The 24,054-nt window shown below is 39.4% G+C and overlaps 2 protein-coding genes across 3 annotated transcripts; both read right to left on the bottom strand.

The window, feature by feature from the left end:
* Positions 1–834: 834 nt before the first annotated feature.
* On the bottom strand, positions 835–13,698 carry LOC127353521 (glycosyltransferase family 92 protein F13G3.3). Of its 2 annotated transcripts, none has more exons than XM_051382787.1 (5): positions 13,517–13,698; positions 5,588–6,211; positions 4,499–4,829; positions 4,204–4,379; positions 835–2,396 (listed from the first exon to the last, which is right to left on the bottom strand). In XM_051382787.1, exons 1-5 carry the CDS (start codon positions 13,624–13,626, stop codon positions 2,165–2,167), a joined length of 1,473 nt encoding a protein of 490 aa, XP_051238747.1. In that variant the 5' UTR covers positions 13,627–13,698; the 3' UTR covers positions 835–2,164. The 2 variants fall into 2 exon arrangements, with proteins under 2 accessions (XP_051238747.1, XP_051238757.1); XM_051382797.1 differs by lacking the exon at positions 13,517–13,698 and adding an exon at positions 10,976–11,172.
* Positions 13,699–15,395: 1,697 nt separating this feature from the next.
* LOC127353537 (uncharacterized) lies at positions 15,396–22,484 on the bottom strand. The gene is made up of 5 exons (XM_051382824.1): positions 22,381–22,484; positions 20,765–21,394; positions 19,579–19,909; positions 19,261–19,436; positions 15,396–19,127 (listed from the first exon to the last, which is right to left on the bottom strand). Exons 2-5 carry the CDS (start codon positions 21,364–21,366, stop codon positions 18,893–18,895), a joined length of 1,344 nt encoding a protein of 447 aa, XP_051238784.1. The 5' UTR covers positions 21,367–21,394; positions 22,381–22,484; the 3' UTR covers positions 15,396–18,892.
* Between the last annotated feature and the right edge of the window lie 1,570 nt (positions 22,485–24,054).

The following is a 24,054-nucleotide window of genomic DNA, read 5'->3' as shown; positions in this document are numbered from 1 at the left end:
ATCTAGTGGTACTCCCTAAGACCTGTAAACAGACTTGATGTATAAAATTGGTGGTGTTCTTAAAGACACCATCTGAAGGATGCAATGGTAATACGCCAGACGCACAAACTGAACGAAGAGATGTTTTACTTTACGTGTGCAGTTTATCTGAGACAGGTCCTTGCTACATGAGCCAGAAAGCAAAAGGAGATTGTTTGCCTTACCGAGAGAATTTCTGTGGCTCTTTTTGTTCTCCATTAGGACCAGCAGCTGATAAGTTAACACTGTTACTGAAAATAAACCTTTAAAAAAACCTTGGAAAATATCTGTCAGCATTTCAGCAAGTGTTGGCAGCCTTTATCAAGTTCAATTATATATATTGCACAAGTTATCAAGAATTTCTTTCCTCAATTGTGGTAACTGTACCAGATCATTTCCGTGATACTGCTTGTCAGCTAAAACAATTGCGTTAACAGTGCACTGGGAGAATAACATTTCCAGCACTGCCTGGACACAGCAAAGCATCAACCATGTAATCGCTGGGGAACAGAAGGAACAGCTCTGTCAAATGAGGGGTCCGTCCCTTTCTTTCCTGCTTGGTAGCTGGAGTCAAAAACTCCATCCTTTTGTGAAAAGGGTTGAAGTTGTATAGAAGAAGAAAGTATTCAGAACATTTACTTAAATAGCAACTAACATAGGATGTAACAACAATCTATATGGCAGCTGTATAGCTGTATAATGGAGTAAAATGGGATAAGTAATGTGATAGTTAAATATATGTATAGCTCAATATTTGCATATGTTTTTCAGGGAAAGGTGCAGATATTCATTGGTTCAGGCAATTATTTACTTAAGTCGGAAACATGAGCTTTTTATTTCACAATGAGCCAGTTAAAAATGAAAGGTAAATAAATTAACACATATATCCTGAGGGAATTATAAACATTTGAATCCTCCTCCACTCCCAAGACAACAGGGTCATTTAACCAGGTGCTTACACAAACAATGAGCTATTAATACTCTTGTATTTCCATTAGGTACAGCATATTTGCCAGGACAAATATTTTAAATATATATATTACACAGAATTCCCCTGAGCTCACTGTTTTTGTTTCACAGCCCCCAACTTTCAGACTTGGTTCAGTCTCTCATTAACCCTTGCTTCTGGCAGCAGCAGGCAGCTGTTACACTCAGCACTCAGCAAATGGCAGACAGACAAGGTTAATGACTAGCTTGTGACCAGAGCTAAGGAGCCAGATATTTCCTACAGGAGTTGGTGGAGACCAATAGAAGAGAAAAAAGGAGAGTGAATACAAAAATAAAATTAAATGTGTTCACTTGGTGGGGCTGATGTTGCTCTCTCATTCCATTAACTGCTGTGTCCTTAGCTGTAGTTTAAACGGCACCCGTGGTTCAGTCTAACCCCAACTTTGCGGTGTCCTGTAGAAATCAACTTGAATCTCAGATGCAATGACATCTAGTGAGTTTTAGTCACAGTGAAAGTCTTTAAGATGTATGTAAGAATCAAACAGAATGGATTTGCAAAGTGGGATCATAAGTGTACTGCTGCCAGAGCGCCCTCTTGTTCCACATGGAAAAGTCTCATTAATTTGTCTTATTGACCGTGTTACATGACATGAAACACTGCATGAAACTCTCCCGGTGAAAAACGAACCAAAACTCTTCTATTCCATTAGGGACTCAAATTTGAAAAGTGGCCGTGACTCAGCGACATAGGCACGGTTGGTCACAAGTGTGAATTTACATCCTTGCTTTGCTTGAAGTTCAATTCTAGTGAACTTTGGCAAAGTCGTAGGCATCGCAAGGCCTCACAGCCTCAACCAATAGCAAAGAAGTGTGTGTGGTTAATTGTCAGCAGGTGATAGTCAGCACGTGTGAACTTGTCCTAGCAGGGCATTGTTGTTCTGCCGTTAAACCGTTATACCACATAGTATATCTACAGTGCTTGAAATTCTTTAAATTTTGACAACTGAGCAGCATTCGAGTCATTCAAATGGCCATTAAGTGCAAAATAAGACAGCATTTCAGAAAACATACAGCATAAAACAATGGCAATGATATTCACATCCCCTGCCCAGATATAAAATGAAATTCATTTGAAATAAGGGTGTACATTCATCATCGGATTTAACATGTTCATTATGTTAGTCCATCTGTCCATCCATCAGCTCTGGCCCTCTGTTTTTAGCAGCCCTGCTCTCTTCAGTTGTTTGTCCACATTGGGAATCAGTTTATCGCTGAAGTCCCACAGTCGTTTGTCCACATTGAGCTGCTCCACCTTTAATCCCCCGCGCAGAGGCACACGGACATGAATGATCCGACAAACCTCCAAAGGAACCTTGTATCGTTGTCCAAAATTCTTGAGCACTTCGTGCACTGAAGTCTGCTCCACCATCCTGCGACGCAAAAGAGACATAAATCAGGTAAGTGCAATTCTTTGTCACTACCTTTATTTGCTATGACAGTCATGAAAAATTGGGTGTGTAGATGAAAATAATTTAAGCTTGCTAAGCCTCTTGACAATGTCTTTACTTCTCCTGATTTAAGTGTCTACCATTCTAAATCTGTGTTAAATCTGCTGCGTATCATTTCTCTATTTACCCTGTAAGGTACAAAAAAGGTCCTTAAGGTCATAACTGTGGGTGGAGTACATAGTTGCACTTTTAACAAAATATTGATTTAAATAGACAGTTGGGTTTGTTGAAATAAAACAGGTCACTAGTAAATGTGTGGCCAGGGAATAATTTCATGAGCAAACAACTAGGGCGTCCTCGAGCAAGGTCTTTAACGCCAACCACTGTGGTTGCACTGGGCACCTTCCCTCCTTTATTAATGTGTAACAGTGTGAATGTTATCAGGGTGTTTCTTCCTCCTAGTGAACCTTTCCTGAGTAAATCAAGATTTAAAAAATACATTTATATCCTGGTACAAATAACCACTGCAAATGAAGCTACAGGGTTAGGGTTAAAAACGTTCTGAGCTGATGATGTTAAAATGTTCCACGTATTTTATACATTATGCACTGTATTCAACTTTTTTTTTTTTTAAACACACACTACTCTCTCCTCATCTTTAGCCTCCTTATCATACTTTCCTTGTCTCTTTTCCATTATCTTAGCCCAGCCCAGATCCTTGGTTTAACCTGTTGTTTCCTGTAACACTGTATAATCCTGACTCTTCTTAAACCCCGCCCCTTTTGGAATCTGTCAAATTTCTCTTTTCCCGTACTTAGATGTGCAAAGATTGTCTATGTTGAAAGGACAACCACATTTTGATGATGATTAAAAATAAAAGCTACATATACGCTACAGTACAGTAAACAGTCACATCTTAAGTTAGCTAATGTTAGCAAAATGTTAGCTAACTTGCTAGCCAATCTTCATAAATTGTTAGCGAGATCATTTTACAAACATTAGATCTCAGATGTAACTAACAAGCTGTCAATTGATGTAGATTTGCTAGCTAGTATTTTGCTAACCTTATCTGACACACACACACACACAATTAAAACATTTTTTTTTTAAATATATGTATTATATAGATATACTGGACTGAATGGCAAACTGGAGATTTGTTTTTTTTTTGTTCAACAACATAAAATATGTCAGTAAATACCCAACCTGTGAATTGTTTGTGCTTTTACTTCTCTTAAAAAACAAGTGGCTATATTAGACTACAGAAGTCGACATTTAACGGCAGCACGCTGAACACACTAGTCCGCTTTTACAGCGTTGTTGTGTTTATACTCTCACTTCTGCAAACTATTCTACACTCAAACTTTCCAACTTGCAGATTTTAATAACAAATCATTGGAGTCTTGTAATGTGGTGTAGTCCATTTGTAGCCATATAACGTGAGCTTTTTACTTCTGGCGATCGCATTTACACTCCAAAACCATAAAAGTGGTATTAATTTGTTAAGATTATCTTGCTGAACAAAATGTATAAGTATTGTAACGTTTTGTCCGCCACAAATTTTATTTTCTGCATTAATCCAAAATCCAATAGAAAAAATTCCCACTGTCTTTTTGTTGAAGGAACCACGGCGATGCCAACTTCCGGGTTGGGCTACAATATGTTGTCCCTGTAGCAATATTTCTTGAAGCATTTTTTGGGCTATTGTGAGTTTTACAGCATTTGAACAATGTTTTACTTTGGTGTGTTTTACAAAAAGACTTTTTTCAGTCTAACAAATTAAGCATACCTCGGTTGAATGATCATCTTGTGCGGGTGGTATCGACTTCGGTCAGGGTCTTCCCTGTAGATGTGCTCCAGAATATTAACCCCTGGCACTCCGTTCCACTGAGGCAGGTGAAACTTCCCACTTGGCTCAAAATGTATCTTGGGGAAAATATGGTTCTCAATTAAGAACACCCCCGTCTACAGGACAGGGCACAACATGGAAAGACGGGAAGAGAATATGCATATTAATAAATAGCAAATGTTTGAATATTTATGTAATATTTGTATTCCTCAAATGCCTGCCAAAAACACCCTACATCTGGATGCTGCTGTTGGAGCATGTTCATCAGAGACATCAGGTTGTTGTGTTGGTATGGCATTATAATCTCATCTATGTCGTTCAACAGGACGTAGCGGGACCGGTCCATGGATCTGTAAATGCACTCATTGAGAGTGGTCATCTGTCCAAAGTAGTGCACGTCCCCACCACTCTCTGAGAAGAGCCAGCCTCGAGATGGATTCAGATGTTTGTGAATGGGCCAAGGAACCATCTCCACAAAGCCCTCCTGACTATAGATCTGCAACAGGCGGTTGAGGTCTGGGCCGCAGCTGGTGTTATAGATCACCACTCTGTCCACACCTATCAGCCTGGGACAAAATGAGGCTAACGTTAAATAATTGGCTCACCCAAATTACAAATAAAACAAACATGTCATTTAGCCCAGGATTAGACATATACATTCACCAGCTATTTAAGTATATTTGAACTGTAATTACTTGTTTGATTAAAAAAAAAAAGTACAGTCAATAAGCCAGCTATTTGCAGTACTTTGATTTGCAGTCTAGCAGAGGGAATTCTTAAATTCAGTATTCACCTGACATTTTTTGTTATGCTATATATATATATAAAAGACGTCAACTGACATCTGAACCTCATGCAGCCCCATGATGGCTGCCGTTGTGTTTAGTGGTGTCGTGGTTTTAGTGCAGGTGCACACTCCCTGCGAGTACTGCAGGGACAGTGGTTCACCAACCAAGAAAGTTTGTGCTTTGAGATTTATCTGGCAATTCATTTCTGCAATTTCAGCAATGCTTTAGAAAGAGTTCCGCTCTCAGCCTTCACACTGCAGGAAATACATTTTCTAGTCAGACATAGTGGTTTGTGGCGTTGGAACTGCCTTTTTGCACTACCATAAGTATTATATATTTTATTGTCTATCTTTTTAGCATTAGTAATTGTCTTATCTGTTGTGAAACTTTTAGTATTAGAAAATGTCTGTTGTGCCTGTGCACTTTATCTGTTTCACCGTGGGAGAGTGAGAAACGTCCTCTCGATTCCTTTGTATGTTTGGTGCATGTGAAGAAATTGACATTAAAGCTGACTTTGACTTTGTTGTTGTACTGACCTGTACATCTCCAGCGTCTGTGCAAACTGAAGCACATTGTTGTAGTCTCCAAACAGGTTGGAGATGCAGACTGTGAAGTTCAACTTTTTCTCCCTGTTCCCCTCAGTCTTTTTGTTTCTTATAGGAAGCCAAGTTGGGTTAAATACACTATTTTTGTCTTGCTGAGTCAAAAGAGTAACATGTGTGGGATTGCAGTTTTGAGGAACGTGACACATGAAATCTGTAGTGACGAAGGGAAAACCAAAGCTTTCCGGGTGTTGTAAAATCTGAGTTGGAGTTGGAGTTGAAAAGTGGCTCACACAGCAGAAAAGACAGTAAAGAGGTTGGATGGAGTCTTTCCTTAATAACCCAATGATGCGTATATCAAAGCCATTCACTCTCTGGTCCATGAAGGCTGATATTAGTAAGTGCTTAGTATTGTTGAGAGGGGTGATGGTCTCCTTAGAGATGTGGAAGGGGCAAATCTTTGGAGGCCCAAGTGGCTTTGGGGTCGACCCGTATATCTTAGGTGCTCTCACAGTGATGAAGAGGAGGACGACGGAGGTAGCAACGAAAAAGAAGAAGAACTTCCTTCTTAATTCTTTTGTTTTGTCCATCCAGCCACAGACGAGATTGATTCCCAACCTGAGGCAGAATAAGGAGTCACAGTTAGAATTACACATTTGAAGAACAAGCTGGGCTGCCATTACTGCAATATACAGGTGTGAATGCGATCACATATCATTCGTTTTTCCTCTTGAGGGGAACATGTATGTTTGAACTAAATTTCATGGCAATCCACCCATGAGTTGTTGAGACCTCTGCTAAAATCGAAAAAATGTTAACCATAACAGTATTTCAGTTGAGACCACAATGGTCCCTAGAGCCACGTTGCTGCCATGGATAAAAATAACTGAGATGAGGTTTAAATGATAGCTTCAAAATGTCAATTATGATTCATCTTTTTATTCATCGAGCTAAACAGACAAACAAGATGAGATAGGATAGGAGGATGTGTGTAGCAATGACACTGAGTCTACATCAAATTAGGGCTGCAGCTATCGAATATTTTGGTAATCGAGTATTCTATAGAATATTCCATCGATTCATCGAGTAATCGGATAAAACATACTTTTGCTTAATTAAAGCCTGCTTATAAATATACAATAGAAAACAAGACAGATCACTGCTTCCAATTTTCAGTCCCGGCGTCTGCCGTTCTGTACAGCAAAACTGTCCACACACGTTACAGAGCCTGCTTCCGTCTTCTTCCGCGTTGTAGGGGACACATAGCCTGTGACGTAAGCACGTTGTGTCACACTTAAAATAATCCGTGCAAAATGTGGGTTTTACAAGGCTTCGAGGCGGACGAAACTCCTCGATCATTCTTTGTAATCGAGGTACTCGAGTAATCGTTGCAGCCCTACATCAAATATTGCTTAAAAGACAACTGTCTACACTGCTAGGGATTACCTAAATACACGATGACATACACCATGACACCATGCATCAATAAGAATGTTAAGAATGTAATACACCTTTTTCACAACAGCCATTTTGACTTTAAATAGTAGGGTAAACACAGGTGTTACCAATGATACTAATTTACAGTTCAGCTCCATTTAGTGTAGCAGAGCGTTTCCAGTGAGCCAACATGCACAGTAGCAGCACCTGGACCCTGTTTGGTGCGAATGAAACCGTCAGTATCATTATCATCATTTTCCCCACCCTGGCAGCTGCAACTGTAGTGGAAAAATACAACTTAGACTTTGCATGAAGTGTAATGGGGAAGTTGAATGAATTTAAAGAGGTCCTAAACAGCTAAAAGCGCAGCCTAATTTGGTGCTACATTTTATTTCTCTTAGTATTTCACAGTGTTTGCCTTTTTAAACACCAGTCCCAGTATTGAGGTGTCAGGAACTTGCAATTAGGGCCAGGGCAGTTCCCACCAACAGACGAGAAAAACAAGCATATGAGGTTTTTGAAAAAACAAAAAGCTTCTTGCTCTTTGCTGTGGAGACCATTGATCTCTGTATGCTTTGAGTCCGTTAAATAAACTCACAGAAGAATTGTTCATTGTTGGTTGTATTGTATGATTGTTTGTATATAGACTGCCACTACACAACAGGAGAATGAGAAAGATGTTAATCATTTAAACACTGCACACGTCCACAGACTTCAATAAGGCTATATCAGAAATTATATGTAAACTTTTATTGTTAATGCACTAACCTTTCTTAAAAATCACATTTAATGTTCTTGATACAGATAATAAAGTTGTTCACTACAAGGAGCTCTGTGTTTTACTAACTTACTTTTGGTTGGTGTAAATGTTTTTGGCAGAACATTTACTGTGACTCAAAATACAGATTAAATGGGGTTATTGTGTTTGTAGAGGATTGTGTATACTCTTGTTACCCCTCCTAAGTCGGACTGACTGGTGCAGCGAGTTTTGCCTCTAAATACGGGCTACCACATTGTTGGGGGAAGTTACTGGGCCAGATTGAACCTGGAAGAACTACTTGCAGAACTATCTGCAGAACTTAAAAGGCAGTTTTTCCTTGCCGCTGTTGCCAAGTGCTTGCACGTGGTGGGAACTGTTGGGTCTCGGTAAATAATGCTATAAGGAGTTTGGTCTAGACCTGCTCTATTTGAAAAGTGTCTTGAGATCACTTCTGTTATGAATTGGCGCTATACAAATACAACTGAATTGAATTGAACTGAACTATTTTGGAGGAACATCTGCACCACTTCCCACTTAGATGAGTGCTCTGACCACAATGTAAGTAAGGTAACAAGTTTAAACTTTTTGTCACCTCATATGGCTCAACAGGAAGAAAACAATTTAGAGGGAGTAACCTAACCCTAACTCGTAAAGTGAGAGGGACATGCAAGAGGGGACAGTGTGGCCAAGGGTGTATCCCCCCCCCATACTTTTGCAGTTTTTGTTGGATTAATAATTATTAATTAGCTCATCAGAAATGTTATTTTGCTCATATGAGTTCCCTTTAGAATTATCGTGTGCTAAAAAGCAATTGAAGTCACTAGCATTCTTATTTTCCCTGGGTTTCGCCTCTCAGGCATACACAGAGGATAGAACATCTTCTTGGAGTGTGTGCATGGTCTAAAACATAAAATAAGAGGCAAGTCCAGGTGGGACGCTGCCTCGCTGCAGGTCTGTCTGACCCCTCCTATATCACACAACTGCATCTGTCAAAGTAAACCCATTACAGTTCCTGTTTTTTTTAAATTCTATCTTAAGACATTTCCGACACTTGACCTGAAGCAATCACCAACTGCTGCAGCATCCACACGGCCAGCTGGGCGCTCATTAAAGCCCTGTGTCCGTTCTCTAAATCCATCTGCAAACACAGGTTGATAGGATGACCCGCAATGCATACTTTACAGTGGTTTGAGAGTTGAGTCATTGGAAGAGAAAAAGAAGTGGGTTAACTGGTGCAGCACCTGTCCTCCTCCTCCTCTTGCTGCTGCAGCTCTATGTTTCGTCAGAGGATGTGTGAGCAGCTTTCACAATAAAAAGAAAATCCTGGCGGCTGATATTTAACTGATTTAAATGTTGTCCCCCGACCCGGTGCAGAGCGCTGACCTGTACCTTCTCTGCAGCTAAAGCCGTGCTGTGTATTTTCTATTATACTGTCCAGACCTTTATTGTCACTCCATCCATCGAACAACCTGTTGTTGTTGTTTATTTTTTCAAAGATCTTATCGTGCTCAGATCTGCAGATGATGCTCTAATGTCAACCTTTTTCCGCTGTGCATTGCAAACTGAGTGGTAGAGCTCCAGGCCCATGGCAGGTTCAAAATAGGACTCTTAAGTCTTGCATCAGACTGACAGTCTTACTCTTGAGCCTTGCTGATCAGAACGGTAGCAAATTTAAAAATCTTGAACCAGAATTTAAGTCTTTTAAGTCTATAGATGAAATTGATTTAAGCTGAAGATTGTAGTTTTAGTTTTCTAAACACACATTAGTGGTGCACAAAAACAGAATTTTAAGATCAATTATTGGATGTTTTTTGCCAAAATGTGCTGGATAAGAAAAAATTAATGGGACTTCTAGAACCAGGGGGTCTAAAATCCCTCCTCTTACTCTGCACCTCTATCATATTATATCTCTCTAAAAAAGAGCTTTTTAACTGCAGCACCTCGTGGAAATGATTTTTCTGACAGTGAAATGTGATTGTCAGCTTGCCGTATCTTCGGCCCTATATCGTACAAGAGGAAGTTAAGCAACAAACCAAAACCTAAAGACCCTAGCACATACTGCTGCTACTTGCTGCACTTATCAACACGTTTTATACGCCTCATTTTACCATCAGCGATCACACAGAACAAACTCTGCTTGATGAGGAAGTGGAAACCCTTTCTCAGGAGGAAATTGGCCCAACAGGTCTTACAACAAGCAGATGCTTAAATACCTTTCAAACAAAGCCAATCTCTTGACGATCAATGTCGAAAGGCTTACAGTGACACGAATCAGAGCAGTCAAGGGCTTAATCTTGCACTGGTTACAAGTTCTCATGAAACCAGAGTGCCCCACCAATCAGTCAAGTTTCTTGTAACACTGCCTTATCAAAGCAAATATTTGAAGTCTTGCTAGTATTTACACACCCTGAACAAAAACCCACTTAATCTTTAACAGCACAGCTACAAAAGAAATGTTCTTTTTCTCTAAACCAATGAGCACAATTTGACTGATGGAAAATCAATCAGTGTGTCAGTGTGTGAGTATAAGAATACTCTTTTCTTATGGAGGGACAGTGCCTTATATAACACAGGAGGGAGCTTCGCATATAAAACCTATTTCTATAGGCCTACTTAGATCACGTATGCAGATTCTGTCTGAAAAGAAAGTTAAGACAATGTGACCGGATGAATGTGGGCAACTGTGGTTCTGTAGCTCCAACTGCATTTGCAACAGCTGCAAAACGCCATTTCAGTAGCCTAATTAATTATTAAATAAATCATGCCCATTTTTTCTTATAGGCCTATAGTATATTTTTCTTGGGAACAGCTGTAGCAGCCTGTACGTGATAGAAGCCCTATAAGTATTACATTATAGGACACAAATATAACAGCAGGCAACGGTAATCTGATACACTGTTAATCTCCTACAAAAGAATTTAAAGAAACATTTGCAAGGGAAATAAATCACACACAATAAAATAAGTAGGCAATATAAATAAACTTACTATAAGGTACAACGCTATAAAGTCATTTCTGAGTGTGTCACATAAAGGGAATATTAAAGCAGGAGCGTTTTTACGGTCAGCTCAGGAGAGAAATACGCACATTGAAGTGTCATAACTTATTCCGAGCTCATTCGCATGTACGTTAGTTCCAAGGTTAAAATGAAGGGTGTATTCAACATGTAGTATAATTTAACTTACTCAGAGATAAAGCGCAGTCCCTGTTCGCTCTCCTGGTGTGAGGAAGACGACTGAAAACCCAAGCTGGGGTGTCTTTAGAGTCTTCAGATGTCACCTATCACCACCACCCCCGACTCCCTTTACGTCTCCCATTCTCTGCTCTTCCTTACTGCGCCTTCTCCCTGTATTGGACTTGTTAATCTCGGTGTGTAGTCATCGCTGGGCGTGACCAGCCCCCACGGCGGTGGGGGCTACGGGGGCAAATAAAAAAATAAAAAAAGAGAGAGGCTTTTTTGAAAACTGGAAGTGGTTTATGTGTCGTTTAAAAAACTACTGCCCGCTCACAAATGTCAGTCGGCTACATGAACGTAGTATACAGTATATTCAGGTCGCATCCTTTAACCGCTACTGTGACTGTTTCGGTGCATGTTGCTTTTTGTTTAGCGACTTGTAGACATCAAGGACACGCGTTCACACGAGTTTACTTTACAGGTGAGTCAGTTGCAGTTAGTTTGAATAGACCAGTTTCTGTGTCACAACCTGCGGGCTATATAGGCAAGTAGGGCTATCTGGCGTTGGATAGGATGTCTTTGACATGTAGTCAGTTACAGAAGACAGGTTTCTGTAATGTAATCCATTAGATTTCTTCAACATCAAACATTGAATAAATTGTAACAAAAAAAAAAAAAAAAAAATGGGTGCAGCCACTAATATTTGAGTTACGCAAATATTATTTACGTGCAAGTAAAATACATTTAGCATATTCAGCATTGAATTCTGTTTAATTAGACAAGTTACAGGTGTACTGTTGCTGCTGTTTTTTTAATTAAAGGCCACATAGAGGATATTTTCGATGTCTGTGATTTTATTTTAATGTAGAAAATTCATGTATTCATGTCAATGTAAAACAATTGATTCAGTTATTTAAGATAAATTGTTAAAATAATTTTACTTTCAACATACATTTTCATTTAATTAAGACATGGTACGTGCATTGATGAGAAGGGGATAGCATGTAGCAATGAGTATTGTATTTGACCTTATTTCTTTGCTAGATTTGTTATAATTTAGGCATTTTAAATCGTCCAAATCCACCTTGTTGGCTTGATATATAGTAGAAAGGCCAAGGGCAAGTATTGGGTTTGTTTGTCTTGTTGACAGTAAGTCTATGTGGAGCATGGTTTCAAATTTCAGAGGTGGGTGGGGGTTTGCAAACAATAGGGGCCTGCCCCACCTGGTCCCTACCGAAACCTGCAGATTACTTTCTTTTAATCAAGTTAAAACGAATGGCTTTGTCGGGATAAAAGATAGATGAATTGCCTTTATTTTTTAACTAGCGACACATGTTAGTGCCTCCTAAATTTGTGTTTCATGTTGGACACAAGAGCAGTTTCTACCCACAGGCCATCACTCTGATTAACAGTGTCAGGAACAAACCCTGAGACTCAAATATCCACTGCACCTGTGAATGATTTAGTCTTATTGTTTATTTTTTAAAACCTATCAATACCATTAAAACACTGTACTGTACGTACTGTCATCTATGTACAGTACACCTCATAATAACTTACACAAAAATATTTATACCAGCATCCTTCACACACTGCACAACTAAACTTTTGTTTTACTGTCTACAAGGTTATGTTTGGTGTGTGTGTGTGTGTGTGTGTGTGTGTGTGTGTGTGTATATATATATTTATTTTATTTTATTTTTTTCTTAGTTTTATATTTATACTTATATTGTTTACCGTGTGTGTTATGTGCAATCACTACTGTTTTACTGTAGTAGTATTTTGTTTTTCTTTACTACTGGCTGCAGGTACAAAGAATGCATTTCACTGTGCATTGTACTATGTATAACTGTGCATGTGACAAATAAAACCTCTTATCTTATTTAAACACTGTAGTAGTTTATGTTTACGTTGTCGAGCTTGTGTGTATGTACAATTGGAGCAAAGTAAAACCGGTCTCAGATTCCTTGTATGTGTATACATACTTTGATAGAGCGTCTACATACATAAAAAGAAAATATCAATACACATACTGAAGCACAGGAAACAGGAAATAATGAAGCCCCAGGAAAAACAGACACAGGTGTAGATATGGTAAAGAAGTGTATAGAAAGACAACGAGAGCACAAAGACGCAGACATATTTAATCTTTACCAGCACACTGTTAAACCAGATAACTTAACTTAACTCAAACAATTGGTGAAATTGATCACATCAGCATTTTTGAGTAAAATTAACTTTATTTTATTTTAGTTAAAAAAACATTTTAAAAAAGTAAGAATGACTTCATTTTGTAATATTTATTTGTACTGTAAAAACACAATACCCAGTAAAAAGTTATTACTCACGAATGTTTCTGTAACTTACAAAACTAAATTAGTTCAACCTAAAATTACTAGTAAAAGCTGCTTAATTGAGAGATTAAAAAAAGACTCTTGAATAAGCAAAACTGAGTTTGTGTTACTTTAAGATTTTGATGTAACCAGTTTTTACCTTACAAGTTTAATTTTAATACACTGGACAAACACATAAGTAACATTAATTCTCTCACCAGAGCTTAACGGTTATACCCGAATCATTTGAGTGTCGGATCCTTGATGTTCCCACCTCTGTCGAAGCCCTGAGGCGACGCAGCGAATTGATTAGTCTGATGAACCTCATTATTCCCTAATCTGAAACTACACAGTATCACTCAGTTCCTTCAGAAATGTAAATGCTCCGGTACACTTAACGCTTGGATCCTAAGGCACCAAAGGCACCAGAGGCACCAACCCCCTTTGGCACCACCCTTGACACACAAGACAAACTTGGCCCTGTTAATATTACATAGGCTACGCTGGTACAGAGTTTACTTAGAAACAAAGTGCTAAAAGAAGCATTATTAGGCTGCTCATAACACATTCAAATCTTTATAGGTTTCATTTTACATAAAGACAGTGTAAAGAGATAGCATTGTATTGCAGCTTTTACAAGGTGTAAACAGACACCTGCACCTTTTGTCTCACAGCCCGCCTCCTCCCCCCATATACCGGCTGTATGTGTCCGCTCTTTGGACTTTGGAGGTCGGCAGTAAGTTTTACAAAGTCGTCCAGGAAACACAACTCCCTCCCGTTTTTGCATGTGTCTCCACCCCAAACAACATTTTCAGGAACACCATGTGAGTCGCGGAAAAGAATGACGTCACCTATCGAAAACGAAACTGCTGATTTACCTGCTCGGTGCTTGTAAAATAGCCACTATATGACGTATCCCCCCCCTCTCTGTTTATGTAAATCTATGCGTGTCAAAGTTGAATCCCCCTTACGTGGAATAAAATAAATGCGTCAGCTGATCGGCGTTTAATGGGAGATCGCCGATTAAACTAAATAGAGCGAATATCGACCGATTACGATTACGATTATTCTCAAAATAATCGTTATTAGGACTAATTATCTTTCTTTTTTAAGTGTAAGACTTGTTTTCCACCAGCAGATGTCACCACTCTGCACAACATTAACCTTCATTCTCTGCTGCCGCATTGTACCTGTTGACCTTTATGACAGCCATATTTGAGTAACACAGAACAGTGAATGTAAGTGAATATGGCTGCTTTTGCCTTGGTCTTTATGGAATCTGTGAGCCTGGTGAAAGTCACCTCTCATCCACAATAACCAGTGGGAAAGGTCTTCCCAAATGGGTCAGTATAAAACACATAAAATAGGTGGTGCCCTTGAATGAATTAAACTGAGATAATTTAATTTGATAAATATGTGAGCGGATGATTGAGTAGGTTTTCCTCAGGCAGCTACAAAAGGTTTGTGCTGATGTGTCAAAAAGCACTGAAAACAAGTGACATCTAATTACATTATTACCAGAACACCATAAATACAAGTATGGGATGCTTATAATATTGGTAAAGACTAAACACACCGTCTAACACTATTGGTCAGCCACATAATAATCAGGTAGGCCCTGGTTCCATTCGATCATCTGTTGGCTAAACCTGCCGTGTGAGCAATATTTTTAATGTTAGTCATACTGAAACATCTGGGTGGCCTTACCAAAAGCACACTTCACCATTCAGGTAAACAGGAAAGCTAGTTGTTCTATGAGGTTATTTTTTTAACCACAGCAGTGCTTTGAACTAAATGCTAATGTCACATGCTAACACTTGCTAAATAGCCTTAAATTTAAAAAAAGTACTACACGGAGGACCTGATGATGGAAAGGTGGGGCGGAGGGGCTAGGATAAATGTTTTAAGCGTGAATTTCTGAACAAAATTTGAGTTGTTTCACAAGAGAGATGAAAACTTTGACCTGCTGGTGGTGCTGGAAGAAAACTCAAAGTTTTATTGCAACTCATCCTGTACTTGTTGGGATATTTTACTCATCCATTGCCATCCACAGAGCCATGCAGCTAGAATGACAAAAAAAAAAGGGAAAACAATATATAATCTCTAAATTACATTTATTTTTTCCATGTACATTACAGGCAGATGAAAACCGACTTACATTAAGAGAATTCAAACCACGCAGAAGCAAGAGCTACTTATCTAAAAGTGTATCCCTTTTAAGCAAATAAATAACTAAAATCATGTTCAGTGATACAGTACAAGCGTTTAGAGACCACAGGGTCCTGTGAGTTATAGGATTGCCGAACGTCCAGAGCACCATGGTCAGGCCGGGGATGTCAGTTTGAACTGGATGCAGTCATCAGCAGATCATCAGAATCTAGATATACACAATATAGTGTAACATCAGATTGTTTCTTGACAGGATGCAGTTACTTCCTGGAAACGACTATCTGCTTTTACACACAAACAAGATATTACAATTAGTGAACTTTAGACCTGTTGGTAGGCTGATTTGGAGAGAGACAGGCTGGCTCTTTTCCCCCCCGTTTCCAGTTTTTATGCTAAGCTAAGCAGCTGCTGGCTGTAACTTCACATTTACCGTACATACATGAAAGTGGTAACAGTCTTCTTATCTAACACGCAAGAAAGCGAATAAACACATTACCCATAATTTCACACTCTTCCTTTGAGGTTATAACAGTTGTCAGTAGCTACAATGCACAAAGCATTTATCAATAAAAACAGATTCAAAATCTGAACAAAGTTGGGTAAGATGAGGTAAGCTACTAATATCATGAGTCTCATCCCAGTTTAACTTAAAATAAAATCCCTGATAATTATTAGCCTTTGAACCAATACTGGACTGTATCCTATAAAGTCATATTAAAATTTTAATTCTTAATTCAAGAAGTCTATGTGCATAAAAATTTAAGAGCTACCCTAAAGTTGACATTTGTTATTGACCACACCTATTATAATCCTGTCATGAAAGCCAACGGTGTACGGTAAATGGGACAATCTGGTAAGACTTTCTTGGTTGATTCTGACAGTTTAATGAATACTAAAGGTCAAATATTTCCTCTCATTTTATTGTTCATCCAAATATAGGTTTTAGGTCACAACTTTTCACAACCCACAGACTGAAGCCACAAGCTGTTCCAGAGCATCATGAGCAGAGCCACACTGCCAAACTTGTGTATTATTGCGGTAAATTATTAAAACCTGAAATATGTAATTCTATATGATTTTTGAGTGTGAAATGATCAGTGTGGATATAAAAAAAACACAGAAGCAGAGGCAGTATACAGTCACACTTCTACATTACAGTTCTTCATATGTGCTCACACGCACCTAGTATGATTCGCTGTTATAGGCAAAGGAAGTATGCACACGCACACGCATGCGCGCGCGCGCACACACACACACACTCTCTCTAAAACAGTGCAAAGTTTTCACAGCAGACCAGAATATCTTCATTCTGCACACATCAATGCAAAGCTCTGCACCGTCACTGCTTCCCTGCTGCATGCTTTCACGCATTTAACCACCACTGTAACAACCTCCCATATACACAAAGTATTTACTCATATGCAAATGTTTTATGAGAGACTGGGTCAAGCTATGATCTAAAGCAGTGGTTGCTAGCCTCAGGAAATTTTTTTTTTTATTATTTACCATTAAAAAAACTTTGTTGTGTTTTAACAGGTGATTAAGTATTAAACAGAGAATAATAAAATAAATGCCTTATGTTTGGCAAATCAGTCAGTCGTAATGAGATGGTAAGGTGAGTTTTACATGACCAATAGAGATACTGTAGGATGACTTGTGCTATGAAGTTTCTTCTACTAAGTTCACCCACAGAATGAAGCCACCAGCTGTTACAGAGCATCATATGAGCAGAGCCACACTGTCAAACTTGTGTATTGTTGCAGTAAATGATTAAAACCTGAAATATGTAATTCCATATGATTTTTTGGTCTGCTGGTGTGAAATATAAAAGCAGCATAGAAGCAGAGGCAGTATACAGTCACACTTATACATCACAGTTCTTCATATACTAAGGAGTCTTCAAATGGACCATTAAAGCCACTGTTATCGTGCCACTTGCTGTGGCATTGAACATAATGAGCTCTGTGTGGAACCAGGATGTGTTTGCTCGCACTTTGTACAATTTGCTGTTATTGCTGGAAGTATTTGAAATTCATCACATGTTGCAGGACTTTCTGCTGGGTTTTTCGTCTCTTTCAAATGACCTGTAATTAAGCCAAAGTCTTCCTTTCACAGGATACATTTGTGTACCAAAAACAGAACCAAGAGGAGGTGCAGAATAAGTCTGATTTTCTCCAAGCAGCGAGCTCTGTGGCTGGCACATGAAGCCAGCATAGAAGTAACAAAAACTGCAGTGCCTCGGATGACCACTTGAGACTGGATACAGAAGTGAGTCAATATCCATAAGGCCTCATGTTAAAATGTCCACAGTGTAAAGTATACTTTAATATATAAATACAAACAAAATAAAACAACTTAACAAATTAAGTGATTTAGCACTAATGCCCAGTTCAGACCAAAGATTGAAGTTGAAACTACTTGTGGCTTGCTGGTGCAACACTGAAACCCTGCCAGTTTACACCAGTAGGACAAGACAGTGCATCTTCTCAATAGCAACGAAGCTCTGTACTAACTATCTAACTGCTAGATTTTCAAACTTTTTTTGTAGCTGGATATCATTTGTAGTGTCCTAAAACATAAAATGAGAATAGTGATTTGCTACAGTTGCATTTTTTTGATGAAACAATGAAAAAATAATATGAGAGGGTTGAGAATTTGGTAAATTTTAAGGTTTGTGTAAAACTAATTGATGAGGTGATCCCCTCTTTCCTCCCTCCAAATATCTGCCGTTTCGGCCAGCTGGCAGTTTTTAACCGAATTAACCAGCTGACTTGGCAAAAATCCGATTGGCTGTTGAAACAGGTGACGTGCATTACATTCTAAAACCAGCCACTAAAGATTTGACAAGCTGAGTTGTACATGCCATCAGCCAGCTTGAGTTGAGCTGAGACTACCAGTTCACCCTGCTGCAACTCTTTTACCTTCAATGTTCCAAAACCTGTTTTATCTCGTCTTGAATCTCTGGTCGACACTGGGCTTAAATAACCCCAGCTTCAAATTTCAGCAATTCTTCAGCAGAAATATGATCATATTTGCTGCTGTAGTCATCATCAAGAGACAACATAAATTAATGGAAAGTCACGTAGCATATACTATTCATAACTATGCATCCAATCAGCTACACTCAAGACCGTTTAGTTTGGCATTTTAATGTGTTCAAGGTAGCTACTGGCTAACAGTAGGTTACCTGCTGCCAGAGCCAAGTAGAGAGAGAGTTGTGGTATCTGTAACTAGCAATATGACGTGTGTTGATGCCTCCGTTGCCTGTAACATCCACACCATAGATTAATGACAGCTCAGGTAACGAAATGAGGCACCGACATCTGCATTGTGATTCAGTCTGGTAGATACCAGTCGTATAGAACCATATTGGCACCGTGTTGTGATACCCAAACCTGCTGCCAAGATTGCGACGACCCTAGCCATCACACTTTGAACGGTTCTGAGCTCAGCAGCCCCACTCTCCCCAGCACCTTGGTGACAGCGGGCAACAGTTGGTCTTTAAAGTCCCACAGTCGGGTGTCCACGTGGAGCTGCTCCACTGGCCGTTGTGTCGGGGTACTGATTGGGCTATGAATGATCCGACAGATGTCCGGTGGAACCTTGAACATTTGTCCAAACATCTTGAGCACTTCATGTACTGAGGTCTGCTCCACCGACCTGTGATACACATAAACATTCACACATGAAACTCAAAATATCTGTAATCCATGTACCGTATTCATCCACATTATGAGTGTGTGAGCCTTGAGGAAAAGGCATTCTTCACTAATAGTCCGAGAAGTGAACCTACTTTGGTTGAATGATCAACTTGTGGGGGTGGTATATCTTTCTGTCAGGCTCCTCCCTGTAGATGTGCTCCAGGATATTAAAGCCAGACACCCCTCTCCATCGAGGCAGGGGCCCCCTTTTACTTTCCTCAAAGGGTTTCTTGGGAAAGATGTGGTTCTCAATGAGGAACACCCCCGTCTGCAAAATGGTTCAATGGGTGCAGCATGGATGTTGGAAAGAAAATATATAAAGAGTTTAATAAATAATTAATAGTGTATATATAAATAATTTGTGTAAAATGTTGTGTTATTCTGAAAATTCACACACAAAATGACCCTACCTTTGGATGCTGCTGTTGGAGCATGTTCATCAGAGACATCAAGTTGTTGTGTTGGTATGGCATTATAATCTCATCTATGTCGTTCAGCAGGACGTAGCGGGACCGGTCCATGGATCTGTAAATGCACTCATTGAGAGTGGTCAGCTGGCCAAAATAGTGCACGTCCCCCCCATACTTGGAGAAGAGCCAGCCACTTGATGGATTCAGATGCTTGTCGATGGGCCAAGGAACCATCTCCACGAAGCCCTCCTGGACGTAGCTCTGCAACAGGCGGTTGAGGTCTGGGCCGCAGCTGGTGTTATAGATCACCACTCTGTCCACACCCAGCATTCTGTAGCAATGTAAGGCAACGGTTAAAAATGTATCACTGATAGATATCAGGCAAAACTGGGAGTGTATCTCTTTTAAACAAATAACTAAAAGCATGTTCAATGCTGCAGTGGTTGATGAGATGTGGCCTGACTTCACCAAAAAAGTCTACCAAGTTTAGTTGGTAGACAGACAGATGCTATGTCATGCCTAACTTCCAGCACACATACAACAATATTTCCATACACCATGGTGCTGCACACCACCACAACCTCCACATATAAATGCATAAATGAATTCACATCTAGTAAACAGAAATATCTGTTGTGGCCCTGAATATAGTGCCTTTTGAAGCTTGTAATTGTTTAAGGAACTGCCTGACATTTTGGAATTTGCTTTCTTGCCAGTAGTTAGATCAGAAGATTGATTCCACGCTCATTTCTGCACGCTAAACACAAAGCTAGAGTCACTTTGTGATTTCATTGAGGGTTATTGATTTTGATATGGATGAAATGAGTCTGATGTAACGTGTAAATTAGTGTGCTGTAGAGGTGCTTTTAGGCGGATTAGTAACTTTTAAAACAGAGCCAGGCTAGATGGTTCCCCCTGTTTCCAGTGTTTGTACAATGCTTAGCTAACTGATGCCTATCTACTATATTTGCCTTGTAAATTTGTGGTCTACATCTACAGCATGTGTGCACACTACTAGCACATCATTGTAGTCACTTCTTTTACAATGCCTGTTACATATGTTTAGGATGCCATGTTATTGGAAGCACATTTACATCCAAAAATGCAGTTTTTTGCACACAGTGTCAGTGGGACATTTATTTGACATTTTTGACATTGTGGTTTCTGGTGTTGTTGCTGTACTGACCTGTACATCTCCAGGGTCTGTGCATACTGAAGCACGTTGTTGTAGTCTCCAAACAGGTTGGAGATGCAGACTGTGAAGTTAAACTGCAACTTTCCCCCCTCGTTCCCCTCACTCTTTTTGTTTCTTATGGGAAGCCAAGTTTGGTTAAATATCCTCTGCCTGTCTGGCTCAGTCTGAGTCAGAAGAGTAACATGTGAGGGAGTGCAGTCTTGAGGAATCTGACACATGACATCCGTAGTGACAAAGGGAAAACCAAAGTTGTCTGAGTGTTGTAAAATATTTGTTGGAGTTGTAGTTGATAAGTGGCCCTCACAGCAGAAAAGACAGTAAAGAGGTTGGATGGAGTCTCTCCTAAATAACCCAATGATGCGTATATCAAAGCCATTCACTCTCTGGTCCATGAAGGCTGATATTAGTAAGTGTTTAGTATTGTTGAGGGGGGTGATGGTCTCCTCAGAGATGCAGAAGGGGCAAATCTTTGCAGCCCATCGCGGCTTTGGGATGGACCTGTATATCCTAGGCGTTCTCACAGTGATGAAGATGAGGAAGACCAAGGTAGCAGCGAAGAGGAAGAAGAACTTCCTTGTTAATTCTTTTGCCATCCAGCCACAGACGACATTGATTCCTAACCTGAGGCGGAACAAAGCAAACACGACCTTTTCTTAGTACAGGGATTATTGCGATAATAAGAAAGCTTAATGTTTGACAGGTCCATCAACCTTAAGCGTGAACTTTGTGGCTCTCTATACTAAATCACCTTACATTTTTTCTTTCTCTTACGTCTCTCTCTCATTTGCATGTAAAATGACACCCTGTCTCTGCACAATATAAGTCAGCAGAGACTAAATGACATGAAATGACACGGGAAAAGCCAAAAATGTGTTGACATGTACTAAGAGAATAGTCTGCGTAACATGTTAAAATCCTTAAAAAGGGACTTACTCATTCTACCGCATTGAAAATATATGAATATACAAAATGTGTTTATTCATTCGTCACGTTAAAGTCCATTCTCAGTGTATGTGCCAGAAGATGAGTGTGAAAAAAATCTTTCTAGTGTCAAATTCGGCACATACATCATTCTATAAACTGTTCTGGTCATTGAGGTTGCTAAGAAAACAAATGTGCAGTGCCCTTCCCTTCTACACTCCTGTGGAAAAACCTGACCCCCAACATTTTTGCAGTATTGAGTAAAGAGTAACAGTAAGGACGAATTACCGGTTCTTATGTCTTATCTCATGGGGGTTTTAAATCAAACACAACCAGGACACATTTTTATATTTACTGTATGTATAATAAAACTTATACCCATTCATGTAATTTGCATATACCTGGTGTGAACACCTTAACTTAGAATAATATAGTTAATAATTGTCCTAACTTTGCCTATCCACAAAGTTTTAAACATTTATTTCAGGGAAATGAGAAAACTGATCATGAAGTCGTGAAACCTTCTTATCAGCTGCGTCTGGATCGTTTCAGAACCGTTAAAAAAAACCCCACAAAAACAAAAACATCAAAATGCGGATGCGGTCCATGCTTTGAGCACAGAGATGCTTGTATTGCGTGTTGGTGTATTGCTGGTCTAAGCATGAATAATAAATCGTATAACTTACTGAAAGACTGTGCGTGTTCTCTTCCTGATGTTAGAGCCGGTGGCGAAAGATTGGAGGAAGAGAGTGAATGCGCTCACAGTCTCTGTCTGCGGTTTCCCCTCAGTCATGTCTCAACTCAGTGCTGAGTGGTTGTTGCATCCTAGGGTGGAGCCACGCATGCACGGTGCAGTTTTCTGAAAGACCGTCAGTAGTGGTGACAGTGCTTTGTGTGAGATAAGGTGAGATAAGGTGAGATAAGATGATCCTTTATTGATCCGCCCTTGAGGGAAATTTAAAATCAGACACAGCAGCATAGGGGAATGCAGTTCAAAAAGTACAGAAGTCTAAAAGTACAATAAAGAATCACAAAATAAGAATACAATAAAATATAATAGAAAATATAAGACTATAATGAATAATATATACACTGTATACAATATGCAATAAAATGGTGTGCAAAATATTTTGAGCAGTGTATTAAATAAAAAACTAAACTGTACATGTGCAATTAAAATATTACTGGGTGCTGTGGCATTAGTCTGATGGCTGATGCAACCATGAGATGAGACAGACCTTATGTACATTGGGCGACCAGAGGTGGTAAGTAACAAAGTACAAATACTTATACTATGTTGAGTATTTCTTTTTTGATTGTTCACTTTTACCCCCTACATTTTTACATAAATATCTGTACTTTCTGCTCCTTACAATTTCAAAACAGAATTGTTACTAGAGTTGCATTATTCTTCGCCTTACCAACATCAAGACATAAGATTTAACTTTAGTATACATTTTAAATTGAGGACGTGTGGCTCCAGTGTGTGATGGGTTTTCTCTATTTTGCATTAATGTGTAGTGATTTGCTGTGATTAGGTGTGTGGTGCATCTATAGATGGTTTTGTGTGCATTTGAATAGTGTGGTCAGTTTTGGTTTTTACTCCCCTGCCTAGCTGAGCTCCCAAAATTCCTTTTTGACATGAATCAGAATCAGAATCGGGTTTATTGCCAAGTAAGTTTTTACACATAGCTTGGTTCATTGGTAGATAAACAAATCACAAAAAAAAATACATTTATTACAATACAACAGCACTGGCAATTGCTAGGGGGAGATAAAAAAAAAAAACAAGGGTTAGCATTTATGATGAGGGGTGTGTGTCTTATAGACAGTGCAGGGCAGTCTATTCTGTAGGAATCCTGTGTATATGTGTTGGTGTGTTGGAGCTGCCCCAAACAAACCAAACCAGAGATTAATTAAGGGGTGGGTGGGGGTATAATCTTATTTTTGCAAAGTGACCCAATTAGCCTGTCAGATAAAAGATAAGATTGAGAAGAACAATACTGTAGCACCTGACATGTTTCCAGAGGGGATGGGGAGCTTGACTAGCCACCCCAAGTGCCACCCCGTTATCCTTACGTCTTCGACCCCACACTTTCAGAGTCAGGCTCTGTGTTTTAACTAGAGTGAAGATACTGATATTGTAATTAAGTAGATGACTTAACGCCCCCATTGGTACCAACCATGCCATACTAGCATGTCAGGACAGGAAGGGAGCTAAATAACGCTCCAAAGTAAAGCTAAACTGGCATGGCCAACTTTATGCTAATCCCATGCAGTTTTGTGGCAAAAACCATGCAGTTTTTTTGCATGTGGTATACATTTTCGCCTAGTGTATTTGTATATTCCTGTAGATGGGG

This window comes from Dicentrarchus labrax, unplaced genomic scaffold (assembly GCF_905237075.1).
Source record: "Dicentrarchus labrax unplaced genomic scaffold, dlabrax2021, whole genome shotgun sequence".
Taxonomy (NCBI): domain Eukaryota; kingdom Metazoa; phylum Chordata; class Actinopteri; family Moronidae; genus Dicentrarchus; species Dicentrarchus labrax.
Note: the sequence above shows the minus strand (reverse complement) of the source record. Positions and strands in the feature narration are given on the sequence as shown.